The 21,230-nt window shown below is 42.2% G+C and overlaps 2 protein-coding genes across 2 annotated transcripts; both read left to right on the forward strand.

Annotated features, from left to right (window-relative positions):
* Positions 1-255: 255 nt before the first annotated feature.
* LOC106589519 (uncharacterized) lies at positions 256-5,759 on the forward strand. Its single transcript, XM_014179604.3, has 7 exons — positions 256-581; positions 1,171-1,373; positions 1,490-1,591; positions 1,707-1,796; positions 2,003-2,113; positions 2,231-2,354; positions 2,467-5,759. Exons 1-7 carry the CDS (start codon positions 554-556, stop codon positions 4,797-4,799), a joined length of 2,991 nt encoding a protein of 996 aa, XP_014035079.1. The 5' UTR covers positions 256-553; the 3' UTR covers positions 4,800-5,759.
* A 1,993-nt stretch (positions 5,760-7,752) lies between these two features.
* LOC106589520 (cerebellar degeneration-related protein 2) lies at positions 7,753-18,456 on the forward strand. Its single transcript, XM_014179605.3, has 6 exons — positions 7,753-8,099; positions 9,108-9,220; positions 13,108-13,256; positions 13,505-13,675; positions 16,098-16,323; positions 16,500-18,456. Exons 1-6 carry the CDS (start codon positions 8,018-8,020, stop codon positions 17,142-17,144), a joined length of 1,386 nt encoding a protein of 461 aa, XP_014035080.1. The 5' UTR covers positions 7,753-8,017; the 3' UTR covers positions 17,145-18,456.
* Positions 18,457-21,230: the final 2,774 nt, after the last annotated feature.

The raw sequence follows: 21,230 nt of genomic DNA on the forward strand, positions 1-21,230 counted from the left end.
GCACCTCATGTGTTACATTTAAATAGGTCCCCGCAGTACGCACACACAGTGGCACCGAAGATTATTTCCTATATTGACAAGATTATCAAGTGACCACTCCAACAGTGGAACTGCATATCCTCAAAAATGGACGGCAGGTGGGAGGAGGCGAGATCAGGCGGGACCATTCTAGCCAATGAGAAGGCAGATACGCGTGTGAACAGCATACACTACTCCGATATAAAGTCATTGTTATCAAAGTTTCCGAAATGCCGCGTGCGTTGCCTTATATCGGTTTATTCGTAACAACCTAACCATTACGAAACGTCTATTCAATCAAATAAGCCTGACGCATCAAATTAGCAATACAACATTTTGTTATCCAAATTGACCTCCGTACAAAAGTGCCTCACTTCCTGGCCTTTTTTTCGTGGACTGATTTTGGGCGGCGTAAATCCTCTCGCTTCGCCTCTTCCTCGCTGGTGACGCCTTCTTATATGCAGTCATTGGGTGGCACACATTGGCGAAAACGATTGGCATTTTCGTGTGTCTAGTGTGACTGCAGTGGAGAGACATGCAAAAACAAATGTCTGGGGGGAAAGGTAACATATGTATAGCTAGCTATGTATAAGATACTAGAGCTAGATAGGGCATAGTTAGCCATACTTAGCTAGCTAGCTAAGTATGGCTAACTTCCTACTGTTTTGTGCGGGAACTGGACTCGTTCCAGAACGTCTATAATATGTTTTGCGGGTCTCTTATTTTGAATTATTGAAGTTGTGCAGCATTTCTAAACCTCTCTGATTTCATGCCCGTCCTTTTATTGAATAATGTAGTAGAATAATTAAACTTCCTTGACGTTTTAGCTTGCTAGCTAACAAGCTAATTTATTTGCTGCTTTGCAGTCATTTCACTGCTTCTCTAGGCCCTTCCAGAAACAGCCCTACGACCTGTCCCCATTATTTTAGATCCACGCTTTGATCAACTCCCCTAAGCTAATCAAAAGGAAGACTCCGTGACTCCAAGGGAAGGGCTAGGGGTTGTTTCTGGATGGACAAGGACAAGGTCTTATCACTCACACAAGAATCTTGACAATGACACACATAGTAGTTCCACACGCTAAAGTTTGATGTGCCATGCAATAATGGGTGCTTCATTTGTGAACAACCTAAGTCAAATTCTCTGTTTCAGGTCCCCCTCTTCCTCTCCCCTCTCTGCGCCTCATGGTCCCACCACTGCGGCTGGTCTCAGCAGCCATCTGGCAAACGGTCCAGCAGAGACACGTGATGGATTATGGGATGCTGGAGGAGTTTGTTACCATGGTCACAGAGATGGTTCCAGAGCTTCTGAACCTCAGACAGAGGGCCCAACTTATTCTGGGTCTTCGAGCACGGGTGAGAGAGGGGTGGAGCTAGTGCTCATCATTAAGGGGGGAAATATGAGAGATGATCATAATTAGTCATGTTTATGGTCTCAACTAAGTCTCCTGACTGGTTTGCTCTGATTTCAGCTGGTCCTGGAGTTGTGTCGCTCCAAGCCAATCGCTGACCTCCAGACCATTCAGCCACACTTGGACAGGATACAGACCCTCACACCTCTCTGGGGGACACAGGTGAGCTCTTAAGGTCAGAGGCTCAGCAAAGGTTTACATCAGCCAGCCAGTCAGTCAGTCCCACACAACTGATTTGATAATGATCATTATAACGAAAGTGTTTTCTTTCTTGCAGACTGATGATGGAGATTTATCTGAATCTAACTTTCTGGGCCTGATTCAAACCGTGCTGAATGACCCAAATGAGATGGAACACTTCTTCCAGGTCAGTGTGGCTTTGGAATAGCTATGTAGGTATACTACGACCCAGAAGTGCACACTCGCAATCCTTCATATTTCTAAACAATGTTGACTTTTTTTTTTAAGGCCTCCTTTTATTCTGATTACAGCTGTAGGTGTCCATGTGAGTTGCAGGTGCCAAATGTTCTTATATCAGATATGATTTATTTTATACTAATTTCTTATTCTCAGGATGTTTTTCCTGTGGAATTTGGTCCCAAGTATGATGCAGCAATAGAGAAACTCATGTGTCAGTTTCTTTCAAGACTTGAGAAGCTACTTCCAGTATCAAACTTTCAACAGGTACTGAAATTAGAATAGTACCTTCATCAATTCAGTGAAGGATCACTATTCACAAAGGTTCATTCAGAGTATATTTTGAATCACCCCTAAATCGTATCTATTTTCCTTCCGTGTCAGGCTGCGTCCCTGCTCAGCGATGTCCCCTCTGTTTTGGAGGAATGTGTTCAGTCTGTGTCTCACCCTCAGCAGCTGAAAACCCTGCTTCAGTACCACAGAGACCTCAGCCAGCTGGACAACCATGGTAGACATCTATCACAGGACCCATGTAGATATTGGCCAATCTTCTGTAGGGGACGTTGACATTTATTCACTATTTAACCATTGTCTTTTTAATTTCTCGCTTCCCTTTCTAGATACTCTGTCTTCTTCCGATGGGGACTGCATTCTCTCAGCTCTCTGTCTCCCTCCAGTAGAAAGGGTGGTGATTGCAACTGAACAGACAGAGTCAGAAACACAGACATTATCCTTGAATGTCTTCATGGATACATTCACCAAAGAGTTGGAGGTGGACTCAGCAACACTGACAGAGTACACAGAGATGGAACCCGGGACAAGTATGGATGTAATAAAAAGAGAGAAGAGGGTGGAATGTGAGAAAAACAACAAACAATCTATAGAGTTTGCTGACCCTGTGGAACATGAGGACATGGAGGTTCATGACGGTAATGAAGAAGAGAATGTTCTGGGGATTGGACAAGTACAAGATGAGACTGAAGGTATTGTTGAAGAAGTGGACCCCAGGTACGGAACAGTGATGGTTATTGGGGAAGATGGGGTGGCACAGCCTTATGAAGATTTAAGCATCAGAAATCCCAAAATAAAGACTCATAAAGACAGTGGAAGTCATGGAGAGCAAATGAAAAGCATAGACGTATCTGATAAGATCATATCCTCCATGCTTCACAAGCCTTCAGTGGAGCTACAAAGAATTGACACTACTAACCTGATATTGCCATCTAGACCAGTTAGACAAAACAGGGGGCGTAAGATGAAGACATTGCTAGCACGAGAACGGCAACAAACCAAAACAGAACTTTCAGAAGAAAATGCGTTAAAAAAATGCCCAATTTGTGGGAAGACTTTCAGTCGAGGTGCAGACATGAAGCGGCACCAGAAAATCCACACAGGTGAGCGCCCATTTCAGTGTCTCCAGTGTAAGAAACGCTTCCTGTACCATTTTGATCTGAGGAGACATCGGCAAAATGTGTGTAAAGTAGTTGTGTCAGAACCTAAAGGTGAAACATCCAAGCAGCTCAAAGGCAGGTTGAATATGTGTGATAAGAGTTACAAGGACCCGCAAAGCTTGGAGAAACCGAGACTAAAATGTGAAAAAGACTCCAAGAAAAGGCGTAGCAGATCTCCAGCTAGTGATGAGAAGGACACAGTCCAGAAACCTGAGGGAGGAGACACGGAGCCGTCCAGTGGTGTTCCTCTTGTGGCAACACCTGAGGACAGTGACTCATCCTGCACCAGTACTCCCCAGGACCCATCTTACGACCCATCTGGAGAACCTAGCAAGACCGATAAACACAAACAGTCAAAAATGTGCTGCATTTGCAAAAAACGTTTGCCAAAATCTTACAGCATGAAAGTTCACATGAGATCCCACTCAGATCTGCGCCCTCACAAATGTCCTCATTGTGGACAGACGTTCAAGAACATCTATGATATGAGGAAGCACATTGTAAAGACTGTGTGCAAGGTGCTGCGAGCTGATCCTGAAGAGGCCCAGGCCCAGGTACATGCACTCACCCACAGCCCCCTCCACTGCACTGAGTGCAGCAGGATGTTTGCAGACCCAGTAAAGCTAGACAGGCACAAGCTTTCGCACAAGCCTTTGAAATGCACAATGTGTGAAAACAGCTTCAATGGGGTCAAGCCCCTTAAGAAACACTATCTGGATGCCCATAAATTCAGCGGGCCATTCCTCTGCACCTCCTGTGATAAAAGCTACACTGATTTAGCAGCTCTCATCAGACACGAGAGGACTCACACCGGAGATCTCCCATACCAGTGCTCCCACTGTCCACGGAAGTTCAACTTATCAGCGGTTCTTGTCGAACACGAGAGAATACATACAGGAGAGAAACGATGCCTTTGCTGGGAGTGTGGAAAGGGATTTATCAGCAATGCAAAACTGAAAATGCACATGCTGTGTGTTCACAGAAAACCTGAAGATAAACACTTTTCCTGCTCCCAGTGTGACAAATCTTACGCATTACAAAGGACGTTACAAGTCCATGTGGCGAGACATCATGCTGGGGTGCGTTTCCCGTGCACATACTGCGGTAAGCTGTTTCTGAACATGTCCTCATTGACAAGGCATGATCTGATTCACACTCAGGAGAGGCCTTTTAAATGCACCGAATTGGAGTGCGGCAAAAGTTTCAAATCAAAATCTGAAGTGAAGGTACACATGAGATACCATACTGGGGAGCGGCCATTCAAGTGTAAAGTCTGTGGGAAGGGTTTTACTCAAAACTGTTATCTCACTCAACACATGCGAACTCATACGGGGGAGAAGCCATATCCTTGTTCTGTCTGTGGAAGAAAATTTGATGACTCTAGGAAACGGAAAAGGCACATGATGATTCACACTGGAGAGAAGCCCCACAAATGTTTGAAATGTGAGAAAGCTTTCAGTCGGGCAGACCTTTTGAAAGCACATGACAGGAAAGAACACTGAGCAAGTTCAAGTCAAGGGATGTTGTTGTTGTTGTTTTGTATTTTTTTTCTGTATAGATGTTAGTAATGAAACACTTTGTCCCTCTATGTTGTGAACTTATTCTGGATATTTTCTGAAATATTGTCTTAAAAATTAAGGATCTAAGATACATGATATGTCTGTGAATATGTATCCCTGAGATGCTTTTAGGGACAAGAGTTGGAAATAATGCAAGCTATTAACACTGATGCAATAGATTGGATGGTTGTTTAGTCAATGTCTTTTTATCTATCCCCATTCAAATAAAACCATGTGTAGTTTGGTGCAGATCTGTACTCGCCACTGAAGGGAGTTGGTAATCTTTCTCAAGCATCCATTCACACTTCACTCTGAATAAAAGTAGATAGGGCCATTGTTTTTGTCAGTCAAAATAAGTTGTGCTTTCTGAAATGTATGGTGAAATGTATATTTTCAGTTTTGTATGTTACATAATTGGACAAAAACATGAGGGCAGCATCTGTTTATGAATAATGATTATCAGCAGCATCACATCACAAAGGTGGAGCTCAAAGTTCAAGATGTTCAGGGGTTTTCTAAGATAAGGCTCTAACATTTTCATACTGTCAGATAGATACTAGACTAGTCTATGTGTAGTGCATTCTACAGTGGAAGGGGTTTTCTGCCAGTCATACCCAATAATGTTTCAGTTTTAATAATGGTCCCTATGGCTGCTTTTAGATGGGCAATTCTGATATTTTTTTGACTAATTGTTCTTTTGACCAATCAGATCAGCTTTGAAAAATATCTGATGTGATTGATAAAAAACCCATTAGTGGAAGAAAGATCAGAATTGGGCTGCCTGTCTAAACGCAGCCTATGAGACCCCTGGGCCTGTTCTCATGCATAGGGCTTAACTTTGTTGTTTCAAGTAAAAAATAAAATGTATTGAATGAGTGTGAATACAAAATATTTTTTAAATAATGCTTTCAGTAGTTCATTTGTATATTTATTATATGTATTTTATGGTCTGTGATAACTGTCTTTAATAGGTATATTCAGAGGTAGGCTATTAAGGTTGGCTGGAGTAGACATCAATGAACGAATCATGTGCACATGTTTTCCCAGACCCTACAAAATGCACATAGCTTAGTAGGCCTGTAAAGGAAGACAAGACTATTCATACTCGATAGTACAAGTCATCCAGTGGCACACTCTTGGGATGCCTACGTCATTTTAACTTATCAGCAAAGGGAAGTGTGCAGTGCAATAGTAACTGATAGAAAAGAACAGTACAGTATGTTGCCAGGGACTTGTGTAATTGCAAGGTGAAGGGTGCAGCATGTTTTGCAAACATGGAGAAGTCAGAGATAGCCAGACTAGTAAATTGGGCTAAGAAACACAAGTTGGCTATTGGAGAAAGGCCATCAGTGCATGTTCTGCAAACAATACAGTTGATGAAGGAGCAGCATGGGGGTGGTGAACGGAACAGCGGATGAAGGAGCAGCATGGGGGTGGTGAACGGAACAGTGGATGAAGGCGCGGCATGAGTGTTGTGAACAGATAGATGTGGTTATGGACAGCGAGGAAGAAGAGCCGAGTGCAGAGGGAAGATTGTGTGTTGAGGAAGAATACAAACCATGGCTCAGAAATGTTACCTGGCGAGAGTGTTGAAGATCTCAGAGTCCGAGCCTCACCCCGATGGTCATGCAAAGGATGATCCCTGCCTTTTGGCTGATCCACATGTAGTCTCAGGCTGGGTAGAAGTAACACAAACATAGGCACAGACACATGCATACAAACGCATGATAACATACGCACTATACACACACGTACACATGGATTTTGCATTGTCGATATGTGGTAGTGGAGTATGGGCCTGAGGGCACACAGAGTGTTGTGAATTCTGTAATGAATATATGGTAATGTTTTTAAAGTTGTATAACTGCATTAATTTTGCCGGACCCCAGGAAGAGTGCAGCTTATGGGGATCCATAATAAATACAAATACAAAATCAATTGGGTACTGTTAAATCGCTGAAGGTAGCTCGAAGTGATGATTTTCTGTGTTTCTGTGACTTGCTTTGCTCTCCGGAGCAGGGCGCCTTTGAAAGGAGTGATGGCTTGGGTAGTATTAAGTGTTGAGGTGGAGCAACTGAAATTGACCCTGTGGTGAAACTGAGAAGACACTGTCTGTTCTTTTGAGTTTTGAAGCAGAGTTTTTACCTGACAAAGTCATGTTAGGATATGTCAGAAATGCCCAGTGCGTGAGAGACAGGTTAAGGTTGCCAGGGTCAGAGTTGAACAGAAGGTGTCGTATGCTGAGGCAGTGAAGAGAGTAGAGGATGATGGGTCAAAGTGAGTAGTAGGCCTAGGCCAATACATAGTGATACGAATTTGTGCTTCAGTAAGGTTGGCTTTTTAGCATTCATTGCCATGGTTTTCAATTGTACCGCATAAATGTCATGTAAATCACTGAAAATAGATGTTGTGATGGCAGCTGCAGAGAAGTACTTAGGTGTACGACAGTGGAGGATGCTAAGGGGAGGAAGGCTCATAATAATGTCTAAAATAAAGTGTTATGACTGGAATGGAGTGAATGGAATGGTATCTAACACATAAAAACCATGTGGTTGATGCCATACCATTCACTCCATTCCAGTCATTATTATGAGCCGTCCTCCCCTCAGCAGCCTCCACTGGTGTACAAGGCTTTACAGCAGAATAGTTACACGATGTGTTGAACGAAAGAGTCTGTTGTTATGTTGTATGATCAATTAGGGTCAAAGTAGTGGAATGGGATGGTGTTATACTTTTCTTTCTTTTTTTAATAGTGGTATATAGGCGTAGAGATAGTCCCCTTTCCTTTTTTTAGCATGTAATGTAACGTGATAGACCACACACTATCGAACAGTAGGTGGCAGCATGCACAAACTAAATGTGCGAACGCCATGATATCAAAGAAGTAGAAGAAGAATAGACCAGTCAGCGTTTACTGACGTGGTAAATTTCGTTGCTGTTGGAGGGAGGTATGTGTGTGGAGTGCGATGCTTAGGCAGTTTCATCATACTGTGGTTGTAGCCGGTGAATAGACATCCGCTTTAGACAGCACCTGCTGATCAGGGGAAACGCATTTGGTGGATTATTATACCTCAAAGGCATGTTGCATTGTCTGCGAAATTAGTATCCTACCTATTCCAATGAAAGCCCATTGATCAGTCGGGGATTCATTGTGGCCGAATATGCTTACAGACATGATTGAGGTGGAAGAATTCGAAATCAAGGAGGATGAACCTTGGTATGACAAGCAGGACCTTGAGCATGGTAAATATTATTATATCCATAATGATGACCGAGACTGGGAAAGCGCGGGTCGACCTGTGCTGTGCGTATCAGTGGCCGGCAGCAATAAACCAGGCAGTGGCCACAATTTGACACAGCGTAAGGCAAAATTATTTTCAAGCAGGCGCTGAAACAAGGCGCCTGGTGCGCCGCCACTTTCATATGGCAGGTGTCATGTCACTAGCAAATGTAGTAGCCTACATGCTACGAGACACATTTGGTAGCCTACTGCGGCAAAACACACTGTCGGACTTCGGACAAATATTTAAAGGTAGTTTGAAGCAGAATTTCCATCATCCCCGAGGCTATCATTCCATCGCCATGTATTTAGTAACCAACCATTTGAAAAAATGAATCCTTTGTCTTAGATTTTCTACACATTTTAAAATGTTCATCTCTGCATATTAAGGTTTTATTCCACGAAATTGCATTGTTCAATATCTATCATCTATTGATGAATGCTGGAATAGAAATAAGGAAACGGAAATGGCTCTAGAAACATCTATTCAGTTTTCATGCTCATAAACTCACCCCATCACAAATCCTGTACATGAGACAGTCTCACAGCGCATGAATTAGGCCAGAGTGATGAAGGTAGATATATATTTCTTACCTTTCTGATTGTAAATGCCCTGACTTGGGTCAAATAGCCTACATATCTCCAATATATTTGAGGTGTGTTTGATTTATCCCTTTTTGGGTCTATATTCCATCAGTTCCATTGTAGGCAATTGTTGGCAAACTACTGTAAATCATGGGCAGCACAAGTAGCGTGTATTTGACACACCTACCCAGGTAGGATGTCTGCAAGACAGATGCATGTACCTGACCTTGAGCATTGAGGCACAGACACAGCCATAGATGCACTGTGCACTCTGCAACCTCTTGTCGCACTAATGGCCGCGTCTTTTCCCAAGCCGTTATTTCGTTGGTGACACACAGTGATCATTTATCGATCCTATTCTCTGATCTCTCTTTCCTCCCATGTAGACCTGCACCTAGCTGCTGAGCTGGGGAAGACCCTGCTGGACAGGAACAGAGAGCTGGAGCAGGGTCTGCAGCAGATGTACTCCACCAATCAGGAACAGCTACAGGAGATAGAGGTAAGGGTTTAACCAATCAGGTTGTAGCTACAAGGGTAGAGGTAACTGGGTTTGACCAATCAGGAGTCAGCAGACAGACACAGTCCCAAACTATAGCTATAGGCATTTCCCGTAGTGGGTGCAGGTTTTTTTCCAATCCCAGCACAAGCACACATTATCCAAGTAATCGAGCACTAGTCTGGATAAGAGTGTCTGCTAAAATGATTAAAATGTAGTTGACACACCTGAGGCCTGTCCGTTTGGCTACAATCTGTTCCTGTTGAAAAGAAGAGATGTTGAAAACAAAAGGATCTCTCCTCAGATTTGTGCTCCTTTAATTTCTTAGTCAAATCAATGTTCCATATTGCCAAAAGTCAGGCTACCATTAACTCCCTTTGAAGCTGAAATGAGAGGGTTGGACCCTGATGGACTGATGACTTAATCTCTCGGTTCCACCTGTTGTTTACCATGGGTCCATGTAGGGTAGGACCCTAGAAACACAAAGGTAACAGAATATAATGGGTATTTTATAATGCAGACTTTTCATCTGAAATGGTTTTGTCTAGACAAGGCTACAAAATCTATATTCCAATCCTTGTCTTTCTTTTTCTATACTATAAATCCCCAGGTAATAAGTGTTTACAAAACCATTATCAAACGGTAGTGCACCGATTGGGATCTCTTACTCCTTTGAAAACAGCGTACCTCAATGCTTTTCACCTTGTTTAGTGAAGTTTCAGAGGACTAGGAAAGATAGGCTGCCCATATCAGTTGTCCTCTTCAATTTTTTCGGACATACCTTTGAAACAACATTGCCGCCATTTTATTGTTGTGACTCCAAATAACTTTTGATTAAATAGCCTCTCCATGTTAGAGAATCTATTAAGCCAATTATTGAGTTTGTATTTAAATATCACATTCAGTCTTGGTGTTTTTTTTTCTCTTGTATCAATACTGAATCTATATTGTATGGTCAGCAACCGCCACTCATTTCCAGATGAGCTCTGGATTTAATTTCCCTGAGCAGGGTCAGCTCTGGATGTGCGACTCCTAAATCCTTCCCCGTCTCTGAAACTGCTGACTGACAGAATTAATGTCTCTAAAGGTGCCATCCATTTCATGACCTGACTGCATGTAGAAACGGCACAGGAGAAAGCTGATTCTGTGAATTATGTTATCTTGCCTATAATGTTATGTTACACTATAGATCATTGCCACAATTTTTCATGATATTAACATACAGAATTCAAGATACTAAGTTATCTAAGTGAATTGCGTTGCAAGATAATTTACAGCTCCTATCTACTGTAGCAGTATTTGTTTTATTGCCAGGATTTATGTTTTTAGTAGGTGTTTTGTGGCTGGTCTTACTTAATGAGCTGACTAAAGGTTCACAGCGTTCTCCATAGATATTAAACTGTTATTATCTGTGGCATTCTTCCTGTTTTACCCTGATAAGATAAACTGTTCTCAAAGGAAAAGAGAGAGGGATGTATAGAGAGAAGCAGAAAACGAAGGGTATAGGGAGAAGCAGAGAAATGATGTGTGAGCAGAGATAGTGTTATGTTATCCCAGCACCATCGTTAGTGTATTTAGCACTTCAGCCTGAATCAACCTGTGTTAATAAGAAGAGCCTGACCTTTACCTTGTGTTGGTGCCTTTCTACATTCCTCAGGAGTCAGCCTCAGCCAGAAGTGTTACGCTCTAATAGACACTCATTCAGACCACTCAAACGCTATTAAAGACATGCTGCTATCAAAGCAATAATAGTCGCCCAGCCAGGAGGTAGTTGTCATTGATTCTGCCAAGTTTGATTGATCTCATTCATGGCTGAACAAGCAACCAAATTAAATAATGTGTATGCCTTGTATGTAGTGGCTTAAAACCAATCGTATTGACTTGAACAAGTACAATGGTGTAATCTCAGTGGTAGAAAAAGTACTCACTTGTCATACTTGAGTAAAAGTAAATATGCCTTAATATAAAATGACTAAAGTGAAATTCCCCCAGTAAAATACTACTTGAGTAAAAGTCTAAAAGTATCTACACTGAACAGAACTATAAACGCAACATGTAAAGTGTCGGTCCCATGTTGCATGAGCTGAAATAAAAATGTCAAATGTTCCATACGCACAAAAACAATTATTTCTATAATTTTGGGAACAAGTTTGTTTATATCCCTGTTAGTGAGCATTTCTCCGTTGCAAAAATAATCCATCCACCTTACAGGTGTGGCATATCAAGAAGCTGATTAAACAGCATGATCATTACACAGGTGCGCCTTGTGCTGGGTACAATAAAAGGCCACCCTAAAATGTGCAGTTTTGTCACACAACACAATGCCACAGATGTCTCAAGTTTTGAGTGAGTGTGCAATTGGCATGCTGACTGCAGGAATGTCCACCAGAGCTGTTGCCGAAGTATTTAATGTTAAGTTCTCTACCATAAGCCGCCCCAAATGTTGTTTTAGAGAATTTGGTAGTATGTCCAACCGGACTCTCAACCGCAGACCATGAGTATGGCACTGTGTGGGCTAGTGGTTTGCTGATGTTAACGTTGTGAACAGAGTGCCCCATGGTGGCGGTGGGGTTTTGGTATGGGCAGGCATAAGCTACGGACAACAAACACAATTGTATTTTATCGATGGCAGTTTGAATGCACAGATATACAGTGACTAGATCGTGAGGCCCATTGTCGTGCCATTCATCCTCTGCCATCACCTGCACAGTCCCATGCTAGCAGCATCTCACTGCTGGCTTGCGTCTGAAGCTAAGCAGGGTTGGTCCCTGGATGGGAGATCAGATGCTGTTGGAAGTGGTGTTGGAGGGCCAGTAGGAGGCACCCATTCCTCTGGTCTAAAAGAATATCACAATTCCCTGTGTAGGGTGTCTTTCAGATGGGATGTTAAACAGGTGTCCTGACTCTGTGGTCACTAAAAGATCCCATGGCACTTATTGTAAGAGTAGGGGTGTTAACCCCGGTGGCCTGGCTAAATCCCCAGTCTGGCCCTCATACCATCACGTCACCTAATCATCCCCAGCTTACAATTGTCTCATTCATCCCCCCTCCTCTCCCCTGTAACTATTCCCCAGGTTGTTACTGTAAATGAGAATGTTCTCAGTCAACTTACCTGGTAAAATTAAGGGTAAAAAATGGTGCAAGGATCTGTACACAATTCCTGGAAGCTGAACATGTCCTAGTTCTTCTATGGCCTGCATACTCACCAGACATGTCACCCTCTGGATCGATGTGTACACCAATATCCAGCAACTTCTCACAGCCATTGAAGAGGAGTGGGACAACAGGCCACAGTAACAGCCTGATCTACTCTATGCAAAGGAGATATGTGGCGCTGCATGAGGAAAATGGTGGTCACACCAGATACTGACTGGTTTTCTGATCCACGCCCCTACTTTTCTTTTTTTAAGGTATCTGTGACCAACAAATGCATATCTCTATTCCCAGTCATGTGAAATCCATAGATTAGGGCCTAATTAATTTATTTAAATTGACTGATTTCCTTAAATGAACTGTAACTCAGTAAAATCTTTGAAATTGTTTCATGTTGCATTTTATATTTTTGTTCAGTATAGTTAAAAATGTACGGTGGTGTAAAAAGTACTAAATTGTCATAATTGAGTAAAAGCAAATGCTATACATGAAGTTCCTTATATTAAAGCCAACAAGACTCTTTAGGAAAGTAGTGGAGTATAAGTTGTCAAAAATTGAACTAGTAAAGTACAGACACTCCCAAAAACTACTACATAGTACTTTAAAGTATTTTTACTTAAGTACTTTACACCAATGTGTAATCTGGATTCAAAGTAGAAATGAATTGTGAATTTGAAGGTTTCCGGTTATGTGATGATACTGAGTCCTGGTTCTCTCCTCCATCCCCTTCCCTCCAGTACCTGACTAAGCAGGTGGACCTCCTGAGACAGGTGAATGATCAGCATGCTAAGGTGTACGAGCAGTTAGATCAGTCTTCCAGAGAGCAGGAGCAGAGCAACACCCGCCTGGTACATGACAACAGGACCGCCCAGCACAAGATCCAGGGGTGGGTTGAAACCTGAGGCTGCGTCCCAATTCTTCACCCGTCTGGCACACTTTCTCAAATTAATCTAACAGTTGTGGAAATGCTTATACCAATCCTATGCATCTAAATCAATGACGGGGTGGAGAATCGGGACACAGCCCGAGTCTTTCTGCAGAGAATACAGATGGAATGGTGAACGACTTGAGTTGGTGAGAGGAGAGCTAAATGTGTGAGGGCAAAAGCAACTTGATTAGTCAGTCTCTCTTCAGGCTCACAGAGATGATCGAGGCTCTGCAGACCCAGGTGGAGGATCTGAAACGTCAGGTAGAGGATCTGAAGACAGCCCCTGCTAATCCCGATAGGAAACCCCTTGCAGAATCATGGCGGCCCTACGGGGTGCAGAGTGTGTCCTGCCTGAATGAGTTACAACGCACACACAGGTGAGATCACAACACTCATACATGAAATACACACACTCTGCGTTCCCGTTCTGTGAGCTTGTGTGGCCTACCACTTCGCAACTGAGCCGTTGTTGCTCCTAGACGTATCCACTTCACAATAACAGCACTTACAGTTGACCGGGGCAGCTCTAGCAGGGCAGAAATTTTACAAACTGACTTGTTGGAAAGGTGGCTGCCTATGACTGTGCAATGTTGAAAGTCACTGAGCTCTTCAGTACGGGCCATTCTACTGCCAGTGTTTGTCTACGGAGATTGCATGGCTGTGTGCTCAATTTTATACACCTGTCAGCAATGGGTGTGGCTGAAATAGCTGAATCCACTAATTTGAAGGGGTGTCCACATACTGTAGTGTATATACAGTTGAAGTCAGAAGTTTACATACAATGAGGTTGGAGTCATTAAAACTCGTTTTTCAACCACTCCACACATTTCTTGTTAACAAACTATAGTTTTGGCAAGTCGGTTAGGACATCTACTTTGTGCATGACACAAGTCATTTTTCCAACAATTGTTTACAGACAGATTATTTCACTTATAATTCACTGTATCACAATTCCAGTGGGTCAGAAGTTTACATACACTAAGTTGACTGTGCCTTTAAACAGCTTGGAAAATTCAAAAGTGCAAGATCAATCCCAGAACAACAGCAAAGGACCTGGTGAAGATGCTGGAGGAACAGGTACAAAAGTATCTATACCACAGTAAAACGAGTCCTATATTGACATAACCTGAAAGGCCGCTCAGCAAGGAAGAAGCCACTGCTCCAAAACCGCCATAAAAAAGCTAGACTACGGTTTGCAACTGCACATGGGGACAAAGATCATACTTTTTGGAGAAATGTCCTCTGGTCTGATGAAACAAAAATAGAGCTGTTTGTCCATAATGACCATCGTTATGTTTGGAGGAAAAAGGGGGATGCTTGCAAGCCGAAGAACACCATCCCAACCGTGAAGCACGGGGGTGGCAGCATCATGTTGTGGGGGTGCTTTGCTGCAGGAGGGACTGGTGCACTTCACAAAATAAATGGCAACATGAGGAAGGAAAATTATGTGGATATATTGAAGCAATATCTCAAGACATCAGTCAGGAAGTTAAAGCTTGGTCGCAAATGGGTCTTCCAAATGGACAATGACCCCAAGCATACTTCCAAAGTTGTGGCAAAATGGCTAAAGGACCTGAAAGTCAAGGTATTGGAGTGGCCATCATAAAGCCCTGGCCTCAATCCTATAGAACATTTGTTGGAAGTACTGTGAAAGCGTGTGCGTGTTAGAGGCCTACAAACCTGACTCAGTTACACCAGCTCTGTCAGGAGGAATGGGCCAAAATTCACCCAACTTATTGTGGGAAGCTTGTGGAAGGCTACCCAAAACGTTTGACCCAAGTTAAACAATTTAAAGGCAATGCTACCAAATACTAATTGAGTGAATGTGAACTTCTGACCCACTGGGAATGTGATGAAAGAAATAAAAGGTGAAATAAATCATTCTCTTTACTATTATTCTGACATTTCATATTCTTAAAATAAAGTGATGATCCTAACTGACCTAAGACAGGGAATTTTTACTAGGATTAAATGTCAGGAATTGTGAAAATCTGAGTTTAAATGTATTTGGCTAAGGTGTATGTGAACTTCCAACTTCAACTGTAGATCATTCAGGTCTGCATGGCGTTAAATGGACATGGCACAATGTCAGATTCTTCAAATTGAAAATGTATTAACATTTTATATATTTACAGCATTAATAATTGTTTTTAAGCTGCAGGTAGAAAATGTTTTGTGGTAATACGTAGAGAAGACATAGCCCCACTGAAGTTGCAATTCGTTTGTTCTATTCTGGATGGCCTAAGGCCCTAAGCCCCATTTTTTTTTTTTAGGTTGCGTTCATTCAATACCTCTGTTTCAACAAGTCCCTCTTGGTCCTGCCCTAGCATTGCGGTTTGGCTCTCTCTCGCTCTCTCGCTCTCCGTACACTGCAGCTGTTGAAGGGGAATAGTGCTACTGCTAGTACTCTAGCCCGATTCCTGCCCTCTGATGCCATAGCAGTTTAGACTGTGTTATTGAGTTAAGGATGGGCTCCTCTCCTTTAATCCAGGCCTAAACTCATAGGTCACTGATAAACACACATGCCAAGCAGATTATAGTACTCTCTCCCTACTGACCTCACTGAGCACTGGTCACAGTTGCCACCCACAGGATTTGATTTGATTTAAGGTCATTTTCCACCCGTAAGGCTACTCATCTCTGCCTTCACTAAATATCACTCCCTGATTAGTCTTATTGGCAGCTTATCAGTGACTTTATTACACTAATTAGGTGTAAGTGCTGGTCTGGACTAGAACAAAAGTTGTTTCCCATCCTTTTTAAAGTTTGATTGGTTAGATTCTCTCTGATCCCTCCAAGGTACTCGAGTGTCGACTCTGGAGACCATTCGGATGACCCCTGGTCTCCCTCTGACGTCTCGTGGCGGGAGGAGGAGCAGGAGTCGCTACGGCGATCGCTCCGCTCCCTACAGATCCAGTTGGCCAATGAACGTGCTCGGAGGGAGGGGGCAGAGCGAGATGCAGACCACCTAGCCAATGAGAATGTGGCACTGGAGCAGCGCCTGGGAATGATGGAGGGGTGCCAGGTGAGGAAGAGAAGCAACACACACACACAGAATAATTTGAAGCAGATGTGTGCTTCAAATTCAAATAGTATGTAGGGAAATGGTAAAGTCAAGAGTTCCATGTGACATTACTGAATCCTGTCTCTCTTTCTCTCTTCCGCCTTCTCTCTCTATCTGTCCTCTCTCTCTCTGTCCAGGCCAGACTAGTGGAGCTGGAGTGTGAGGCTGAGGAGCTTCGTCAGCTGTGGAGAGCCAACTACGGCAACAAAGCTTCGAGGTCAAGGGTCAGCTTAGGCATGCTGCCCAATGCCCTCTTCTTCCCCCTGAACGAGGAGAGGGGGATGGGGGAGGATGGAGACAGTGAGGGAGACCTGATGGAGATCAGCTACCGTTCTAAGGTGAAAGGTTGTGATGTCCTAAAGCACTGCAACAGCGAGAAGCAGCTTAGGTCGCTGCGGGGTGAGGGGTCAGACGTATACGAGAGTCATGACCACGAGCGTTCGTGCGTCCGCCATTCGGAGGTGGTGAAGCAGCGTGGGATCTCCCTTCTCAACGAGGTTGACGCTCAGTACAGCGCCCTGCAGGTGAAATACGACGCGCTGCTGCGGCGCTGCCACCAGGGGGAGCCGGACCCGAGCCAGCAGCACAGCCAAAAGGAGGTCCAAAAGCCCAGCGGAGCCCCCTTGGTCCGCCCACGAAGCCCAGCCTCGCTCCGCCAGAGCCAGGAGGATGAACTTCACCAGCCTGAGTACAAGGCCCTGTTCAAGGAGATCTTTACTTGCATCCAGAAAACCAAAGAGGATCTGAGTGAGAACAGGGGAAAGTCTTGGCAGCTGGAGTAGCATTATTTTCGCAAATAAACATAGAAAAATGGGTTTGTGCTAAACAAGCTATTTTTTTCCCCCCAATTGGAGCTGGAACATACTGTATGTGCAAGCTACTAAGCAAGCAAAGCACCTTAGTCAAACAATTTGAAAGACTTGTTTAAAAGTTTGCCTGGGAACTGATGTGTTAAATCTGGTAGAAGTGAAGATGAATTGATAACCTTCTCAAAGGGCTCATCGTTATCTATGGACGTTGGCACAGCTAAAGAAAGGCAAGATACACCAGCTCTTATGCATGGAAACAACAGTGCCTAACGTTCAGTCTATTGTACATAATTCTGCCTCAATCTCCCAGGTATACCTGAGCCAGTTGCTTAGCATCTAAGGGCAACTTTACTGTACACTGAGAATCCAAGGACCTCTGGAAACTATTTCTCTGGACTAGCTCTTTTCAATGGTACCTCTATGCACTGTTAAATCAAAAGTTGCATATCCTTTTAAAGTGACTTGTCTGAGCCTGAGGGTCAAAACGGGAACATTTTACCATCTTTGAGTGCCTAGAAATGCCACTGTTTCCTACTCTTGGTAATGAGTTACCTTGCAAGGCGAGGTGTGAAGGCAATCTGTGAATTTTAAAAAGGGAAAGCTTGTTATCGCTTTTGTTCAATGCAGCTATACAATAATCATCAATGCATCTTCAACTGCAGCTATGAAATGTTTGGTCGAGATCTTTGTCATTATTAAAAGTTTCTGAATATTTGACCATAAAAAACACCTGATGGTTTTCGGTGATCATGTAAGGTCCAAGATGCACTATAATTTCCAGAACTCTCTTTCACAATTGAACTGTACGTCTTCAAAGTGTTTTGCCTGATCCTGAAGTTTAAAAACTAAAGTAATTGGGTACGAAGAATGAGTTGTTAATGAATATTGTAGTAGCTAGTGATAATCTACTGAGGCTATAACGAAACTCGGCTATATACTGTACGGTGCTATGATATTGATGTGCTTTACGAATACAATGACAGACAATGTAGACATTTTAAGTGCTATTCTGATTCTTTGTCAGAAACTGTCTGGTTAATTGTTTAACTCATGCTATCCTAATTGTTCATGATAGCCACATCCTTAGTTGACATCACTGTAAAATCACATTGTATTGAGATGCACTTAAGATTTGCACAGGGATCGTTGTTCTTTTTTGACACTTTATGTAGCTTGCCACTGTACTGTATAACAAGTGCTATTATTAGTTCCTGTTCACTGTATTAGATACCAAAATATTGTAAAATGTATGTGTCATCTTTGATAAATGCAAACTCTGAGAGGATTCTGTGTTTCCATTGGTCAGTTATTACAACATGCCTAGTCATGTGGTTTGTCAAGGTGCTATCATCATCCATGCAACTTGAACAAACCAGTTTATACACAAAGGGACATCATCACACTGGTATCACAAGACAGTGAAACAACTCTCACTTCGCAGAAGGGACAGGATGGAGGGCAGAGCATGGTGGGACTCTGTAAGTTGCTGTTTTGGACTGTATCCATGTGTATTATCCCGTGTGGCTCAGTTGGTAGAGCATGGTGCTTGCAGCACCAGGGTTGTGGGGTTGATTCTCATGGGGGACCAGTACGAACATGTAAGTTGCTCTGGGTAAGAGTGCTGCTAAATTACATTAATTTATTTGTATTTAATAGTCTACATAGTAACAGATTCACTTGCCTTGTTTGGCATTTTACAAAATGGTTGAGTTGGAAGGAAGTAAAAAGTCAAATTCTGAGGGTTAGTATAATCTTTAGTTCCAGGCAATCAGTGCTCAAAATCAGTTTGTTGCAAATGCCAATAAGAATTGTATATTACGATTGTACCTGTACATAATTAGCCTATGTCTTTTGAAAGGAGAAAAGTTTGGTAAAGTAGATATAATTTAATGTATTTCCTGATCAAGTTTTATTTTATACATGCTAAACACACGTAGCACTAACTGGAACGTAAACAAACCTTTTGCTGAACCTTCCAGTGTATGAATAGATCTGGTTTCTCTGTAAGAAATCAAACGGCATGAAGATGGCGGTGATGAGGAAATATGGTGCTATGTAACAGATTTAAAAAGCTAAGAAACAAATAGAGAAGTTAATAGTATCACTGACATTTTTTTTAACAAATATGATTTCAAGATTTTCTGGAGGACAACTTTTTTTAAACTTTGTCTTCCATTGTTCCACTTTAAGTCAAAACTGCATGTGTTCACTGTACACGGATGGGTTTCTCAAAGTCTTTATATCCGCCTCCAAAATCAGTCTCTCTGGGGAGAGAGAGAGAAGGGGACCACTGACTCTAAAAATGAGTCTCTGGGAAGAGTGAGAAGAGGACCACTGACTCTAATATGTGTCTCTGAGGAATGAATCAGGAGAGACCAGATTCACTTCTACCAAACTGGGTGTCCATGAAGAATGACCAGTCTATGATACTGCCAATATAATTAAAGCATGGAGCCTTCAATGATAAACAAGGTTAAGACATTGGCATTTTCTTAATTACTTTTCTTGGTAGAAACACCATTGCCTTGTAAAAATTCATTTTCTGCTTAACCCTTTAGACTTGTGGAATTGTCCTATATGGATAGGGCCAAATGTAAATGTTTCCAACAGAAGAAATATGAGAAGTTTATGCATAACCATGGTAACAATTGAATAGGAACATTGGAGATTTTGGGGAATTTATCAGACCAAAGGTGGGGACACAACAGTTCACCTGACAAGACTGAATCCAAACATTTTCATTTTACATTACTGTACTTTTGGCAGCATTTGTCAATGACTAAATCTAAAAATACTCTGGATACAATCAGTAGCATTAGAATATTCATGAAAAATGTGGGGTAGGTGCAACATAAGACAAAAAAAATGACGGGTTTGAGTGAGAGGTCTAGCTGGTGTCTTCAAGTGACCACACACCTCTCCAAAGTGTGCACAGTTCCTAAGTCATTTCAATGGAGTTTTATGACTCGAGAAAAGAGCCTTCAACTATAAGGTGCTTTTTTTGAGCTCACTGAGCTTTGCCATTAAAGAACTGAAGCAAGCACACTTGTAGTTTTTGTTTGGAACACAGCCCTGCATCCCCCACCATCACAGAATTACTGTTGATGCAATCCAGAACCGGTCCATTATAAATCGTAAATTGGGTCAGGTGGGCATGATTTGAAAGCTTATTCTATTGCCAACATGACTAGCTATGTTATAAAATACGATCTAAGTGTTAAATTAGGATAGTAATTTTGGTGCACATACAATGGAGTCATGAGTGCATTCAGGTGCGTTTTCCACACCAAATTGTCTTCACAATATGAGAAACAGGCTCATTCTGTTAAGAACAACTGTAAATGACATGAGTTTAATTATATAGAAATGTAAAGTGCACATTTGCACTCATATCGGTGACCAAATCTGCCATTTTCATAGCGTATACGGGTTGTGAGTGTAAAGGGCTACTGGTTGAACTAATGTTCATGTTGTGTTTTTGACAGGGTCCAGCAGGAGAGACTAGAACCCCCTTTACCCAGCTGTGAAGAGTGACCAGTCTATGATACTGCCAATTTAATTTAGTGAAGAACCACCTCAGTCTGATCAAAGGTTAGAGCTTCAGGTCAAATCAAAATTGTATTTATAAACAGTACCAGTCAAAAGTTTGGACACACCTACTCATTCAAGAGTTTTTCTTTATTTTTTACTATTTTCTGCATTGTAGAATAATATTGAAGACATCAAAACCATGAAATAAAAAAGTGTTTGGTTACTACATGATTCCGTATGTGTTATTTCATAGTTTTGATGTCTTCAATATTATTCTACAATGCAGAAAATAGTAAAAAATAAAGAAAAACTCTTGAATGAGTAGGTGTGTCCAAACTTTTGACTGGTACTGTTCATCAAAACCATGAAATAAAAAAGTGTTTGGTTACTACATGATTCCGTATGTGTTATTTCATAGTTTTGATGTCTTCAATATTATTCTACAAAAAAAGTGTTAAACAAATCAAAATATGTTTTATATTTGAGATTCTTCAAAGTAGCCACCCTTTGCCTTGATGACAGCTTTGC

Source organism: Salmo salar, chromosome 28 (assembly GCF_965601325.2).
Source record: "Salmo salar chromosome 28, fSalSal1, whole genome shotgun sequence".
NCBI classification, from domain to species: domain Eukaryota; kingdom Metazoa; phylum Chordata; class Actinopteri; order Salmoniformes; family Salmonidae; genus Salmo; species Salmo salar.